The 6,035-nt window shown below is 48.6% G+C and overlaps 1 protein-coding gene across 1 annotated transcript; it reads right to left on the bottom strand.

Moving 5' to 3' along the window:
* Positions 1 to 3,271: 3,271 nt before the first annotated feature.
* Positions 3,272 to 4,695, bottom strand: LOC123176310 (F-box protein PP2-B10; the record flags this gene model as incomplete). The annotated part of the gene is given in 3 exon segments (XM_044590580.1): positions 3,272 to 3,950; positions 4,202 to 4,320; positions 4,445 to 4,695. Coding segments are annotated over 3 exon segments (797 nt in total), but the record flags the coding sequence as incomplete, so codon positions are not given.
* Between the last annotated feature and the right edge of the window lie 1,340 nt (positions 4,696 to 6,035).

Here is a 6,035-nt window from a genome sequence, read left to right as displayed (position 1 = left end):
GGGGGGGGGGGGCACCCGAGGTGGGCAGAACCCACTTGGGCGCGCATGGGCCTCCTGGCGCGCCCTGGTGGGTGCTGCTCCCCTCGAGCAGCCCCCAGGTGCTTCCTTGGCCCACTGGCTTTCTTCTGGCCCAAAAAATATCCTCCAGGAGTTTCGTTGCGTTTGGACTCCGTTTGATATTGATTTCTTGTGATGTAAAAAAACATGCAGAAAACAACAACTGGCACTAGGAACTATGTCAGTAGGTTAGTACCAAAAAAGATATACAATGACTATAAAATGATTGTAAAACATCCAAGAATAATAATATAACAGCATGGAACAATTAAAAATTATAGATACGTTGGAGACATATCATGGTGCCATTCGCGGGTGGCCAGCGTTGGGCGGCGACGGCACGCTGGTGTGGGGCGCGACGGCTTGGAGGCGAGCGCGGGCGGCGGGGTCGCGCTAGTTGGTCCTTAACGTGTTGGGTTCCACGGCGGTGTATCACTCGTGGCATCGACGAACTGGTCTGGTTCAGCCAGATTTCGGTCCTCATCTGCTGTTGTAGGGGTGGGTCTCCTTGTCGGTGGTGCCCTCGTGCGGCGGCACCCCGGTAGCGGATGGGGTCTGGTGGCCCATGGCACTGGCTGGTGCGTGAGTCCCTCTCTGGTGGTTGCGGACATGCCAACTTTTGTCTAGATCTGGCACTGGGAGTTTGGTCTATGGTGCAAGGCTAGGTGCAACGGCTGCGGCGGTGTGCGTGCTATTGTTGCTGGTCCGGCTCGGCTCCAGCAGTATGGCACGAGCCCGACGCGGTGGTGTTGCTCGGGGTCTCCTGGGTGGCAATGGGGCGGCGCAACTGTCAAGGATTGGTGGTAGCGTTGCGTGGTGGCCACATGGCGGCTGGCGCTTGCAATGGCGGCTGGTCACGTGGATGCGTGCCCGGCGGCTCTAACACTTGGAGCTTTCCGGGTGGCGTGGGCTGGGCTGTGGCCCGGCGTGGCTGCTGCTTCGGCCGTGGATGGCTCCATGATGGTGTGGCAAGTCAGCTACGGCGGCGGCTGGCTTGTCTCGGCGTTAGCTCATCCATAGGCAGCTTGTGTGGGCCTGTGATCTATCTCCTCGTCGTCTGTGATCTATTTCCGTTGAAGGGATGGCCCTCTCCCAACTGTGGCCAATCGCTAGTCTCACGCTCGGGTAACAGGACTGAGCTCGTCTCGCGCCTGGCAGTGGGACCAATCATTATTCTAGTTAGACAATCAAATGGCCCTTGACAAACAACTTGTGACTTGCTATGTAAGTATTACTTCTGTAATTAAGTCTCTATATATAGCTCAGCTCTTTCATTGCATGTATATATAATTGTCCTCACTATATTATGCAGATTGAAGATCGTCGAATGCAGAAAAACACAAATCTATGACATTGAGTTCAGTAACCCAAATATCATAAACAAATGGTTAAAAATAGAGTCTCTGATACCGAGGACAACTTGCTACAATCGTTGCTTCTAAATCAAAACAAAGAGAAAATACTCTTTCCTTACAACTTCAAGTGAGTGCTACTGTCTTGTGCATATTCGGTTTCCCTTACTCGAGGTTATATTAATGTAATTGATGAGTGATGCATGCATGCGTGTGCAGCTTCCACTTTATTCTGCTAGTGATTAAGCTTGATCGGGGAGTAGTAACTGTCTTAGACTCGAGACAAAAAGATCCCAGGACTAGGCGGACATGACTGAAATGCTCCAGAAAAGTTCAATCGATCATTATCTCACCATATCGGCAACTTTGTTAATTTCTTGATATCAAGTAATTATTGTCTTTGCCCCGCAGGGTTTGGAAAGAGTTCACCAGAATTGTTCCGGGACTGCCGAGGGAGCTGCGATTTACACACCCGAAAGTAAGTACTACTAGCTAGTTCCGCGCATCTCCCATTGATTCTGGCTAGTTTCATCAATACCATTTAGCATGCTTGATTATTAGTTTGATTGAACTCTATTTCTCGTAAAGTGCTTGTGGCAGGAAGCCGGGAAGGATTTTGTGGATACTACATTTGCGAGTTCATCTATAACGCGACGGCCTCTCAGCATGGCTAATCTAGAAAACAATATGAAGTACATAAACAAAAATATTCACAATTTTATTTTATTACCATCATTTGTGTTGAGTTTCATTCATATATATGTATTGAACCCATTCTTTAAATTAGATGTGGCAGATGCGGGATGAACTCCTACCACATGATCGCATACGAGCAATTCAAGAGGAATTGGCGGGATTCTTTCTTGACCACGTCATACCTAAAGCCGGAGAATACCATGTGGAAGTTGAAATCGATTTTAGATGTTAGGGATTGTAAGACATGTTATATTGTATATGTAGTAGCGTCGGATAGATATACGAAAACTTCTCTCCGTATATATATGTTCATGATGATCTTATATAATTAATGGTTCCTTCATTTGCTTACTAGCTAGCGTGTCGAGTTCTCTCTATATGTATAGTAGTTAGCGTCGACCAAGCACGGAGAAAAAAGAGGACACTTTTCTCTATTAGCTAGCTAACACAATATGAAACACTTAAGTTAACCCTCCAAAACCCCCTAACCCCCCCCCCCCTAAAAAAACAAAAACCCCAACTCCTGCCAGCTGCTGACGCGTGGATGCCTTTTGGTCCCGGTTGCTACCAACCGGGACTAAAGGTCCTCCTACCTGGACGCCCTGCAGTGGCCACGTGAAGCCCCTTCTGTCCCGGTTCGTAAGAGAATCGGGACTAAAGATTTTGGGGCTGAAGGCCCTCTGGAACCGGGACTAGTTCCCCGTTTCTACTAGTGTTTGTTCCCACATCAAAACTTGCATAAGTTAACCTTCATTTATTATTTCCATAAAAAAGTTATATTTATATTTATTAAAATCGTTAATGGCCCATCTAGAATTCCATTAAATTTAGTCGCAGTCTCCGAATATGAAATCTTCTCTCTTGTTTAATCATTTCTTCTTTTCTTTCAAAGATAAACAAACAAAGCGGATGCATCCCTCCCCATCTATAGAAATGAAATGAAACCCAAAAGAATATATATTATCAAAACACATCACGAACAAATTTGATTCTTCTTTTTGAGAGGACAAACAAATATGATTAGTCCCCCTTAGCTTATTTTTGGACATGCTTAATCCCGACAGATCCTGTTGTTTTATATGTCCCACTACTTCTGTTAGTAAAGGGAGGAATAATGCTTGAAGTACTGAAATGCAGGGCACACCTAATCAGATTTCTATGCTGGCTGAACCATAACAGAGGAAGGTCAATATTCCTCTCCTAATTATCTGTTTATTCTCTTAAATGATCTAAAATACAGTATAGACTGTGTCTTCTTGAAAGATCAAACAAATATATATATACTGTCCACAAGGATAGAATGGAGACCAAGAGGGAAGTTCGAAAACACGCATTACAAACATATATGGCTCCTTTATTTTCGTTCTATATTGGAGTAGACTCTGGACATGTTTGGTTTATTCCCGCGAGCTCATCAATTAGCCTGATTTCTTATGCCTGATCTCGATGCCCTGCACGACCAGGCCGCTCTTCCCGTTCAAAGCCTTGGTCTCCGAAACGCCAAAGGACACATCACCATCTTCATCCCCGTCGCAGGTGAAGTCGCCCAGCTCCAGCTCCATCCAGCCATCGCCCCTTTGCCGAGGGAGCACTACGTCCTCTGCACGGCGGTTTTGGCTCATGCTTCTTTGCGGGTTAGGTTGGAGGCAGACCTTGCGGGTCAGGTTGGTGCCTCCAACTCTAATTGATGCCTCTTGGATCGGCGAGTCCAGCCCATAAGAACTGTCGGCCAACTTGTACACGATGTGTGCGGCATAGACTGACCCCTTGGAGAGTATCTTGCTATCTATCTTGCCAGGGATATCCAACCAGCAAACTAACCTGAGTACAGCAGTCTCGGAGAACCTAGAGTCGGACATATGTAGGGTTATGATTCGGACATATCAAGCATCATTGCTGCAAAAATACTCTGAGACGGAATTCAAGTTGGCCTCATCACCAAATTTCAAGTATGTTCTTATCCTAACAGTTGGGTACAGGGTAGCTAGAATCTACCACCCTGTGCCATCTACACTTGCAATTTATCAAAATTGGACGGGCACAACTGAGATGACAAGGGAACTGAAGGAAATTAAGAGCAGAGGAAGGGAGGGGACCTCGAATCTGCGAGAGGGACCCAGTTCCAGTAGCGTGGAGTGTCGCGCCACGCGATGGACAGCGCCCTCGCCGACACCATGTAGCACTTGGCGCCGGTCTCCCTGTCCAGCCACATGCTCTGCACATGGCACCGATAGAAATGGCCAGCGAGATCAACGGAGAGGCAAAATTTCTTACAAGGGCTGATTGTTGGGATCCGCCGTATTCACCGAGACCACGAGGAGTATTGTTAGTGTACGTACCATGAGTCCGCCTGGGAGGAGGACGTGTCTGCCGGAGAGGCGGAGGAACAGGTCTTTCTTCCTGCAAGGCTCTCCGTCGGTGAGCGGCGGGAGTTCGTCCAGCGGTGGCAGGAAGCAGGACCAGACGGTGTCGGAATCGGCCGCGGCACGGAAGGCCGGGGAGACCACCGCAGCGCGGCAAGCGTCGCGCGGCGACGTGCGGGAGAGCGCCACCGACAGCAGCTCCTCCGGCAGGCGCGCGATCTCGCAGGGCTCCATCGGCCCCTCTTGCGGTCCTCTCGATTCGATTTGGTGGAAACTGTCACGAAGCACAGAATGATTTGGTCTTGTTCGTGTGACGAAGCAAGCTAAGTTATTTCGAACGAGATGACCCAGTCGGCGTGGAGTAGGTGTCGAGCAACGATTGCACTCTGGCATTTAGTAGTACTCCAAGCGCTTTTATGTTACTCCCTCTGTAAACTAATATAAGAGCATTTAGATCACTAACTTAGTGATCTAAATGCTCTTATATTAGTTTACGGAGGGAGTAGTTTACAGAGGGAGTACGAGCACACAGCACACGTGGATCCATATACTGATCTAAATGACTGAATCAATACTGGTTGGTTGATAGCTACGGTGCGTATAGCATGGGCCACGGGCACGCACGCGGCAGCCACGGAGCAGCAGCGCGTGTGGAATGAGGTCGTTTATTTGGCTCCCTGTCAGGCAAAAGACTTATCTCAAGGAACATCGCGAGCATCCACGCACAGCGGAGGTGACTTTCCTCATGTTAGAGGATCCACTTCTACAGCGGAGGCCATTCGCTCGTAGCCGGAGCACCTTGGCTAGATGGTCCAGCCTCTGAAACCAGAATACCAACTCCATGGCGGCTGATCCTACCTTTTGGGTCCCTTTGATTCAAAGGATTATTATAGGATCTTTGAATGATTAGAATCCTTGATTTGTAGGATTGAATCCTGTAGGAAATTTTCCTAAGGATTCATTTGTACTACATTTCACAGGAATTCCAACATCCATTCCAACATTTTAGAAGAAATTCTTTGTTTTTCCTGTGGCACAATCAAACAAACTCAAATCATATACTCCCTTCATTCCTAAATATTTGTCTTTCTAGAGATTTCAACAAGTAACACTTACGGGACAAAACGAGTGAATTTACACTTTAAAATTGTTGAGTATATGTGTTGTGCATATCTGTGCATTGGGCCCACCTCCTAGTTGCCTTGTATAATTGAGGTTGTGGCCCACCTTTGTACATCATATATATGTGTGTTTTCATCTGAGTAATACATCGTGCAATTCCCACAACATATATAGTATCAGTTTCTTAGGTTCCAACCGTAGCTTCCGCCACTGCCGCCGCTGCTCCAGCCCGCCGCCACGCCTCTCCTGCCGCGCCGCCGCCGCCCTCCCTCCCCCTGCCACCGCACCACCCCTCCCCGCCGCAGCTGCTTCTCCCGCTTGCCTCGGCCGCCCGATCACCCCTACTGACGCGAACCAGCCGCCGCCGCCCCCACGCGCCGCCGCCCAACCTTCATGTCGCCGCCGCACCTCGCCGTCGTGACCTCCTCCCCTCACAAGTAGCCGC

The sequence above is a fragment of the Triticum aestivum genome, unplaced genomic scaffold (genome assembly GCF_018294505.1).
Source record: "Triticum aestivum cultivar Chinese Spring unplaced genomic scaffold, IWGSC CS RefSeq v2.1 scaffold60072, whole genome shotgun sequence".
NCBI classification, from domain to species: domain Eukaryota; kingdom Viridiplantae; phylum Streptophyta; class Magnoliopsida; order Poales; family Poaceae; genus Triticum; species Triticum aestivum.
The sequence above is the reverse complement of the archived record's forward strand: the minus strand, read 5'-3'. Positions and strand labels throughout refer to the sequence as shown.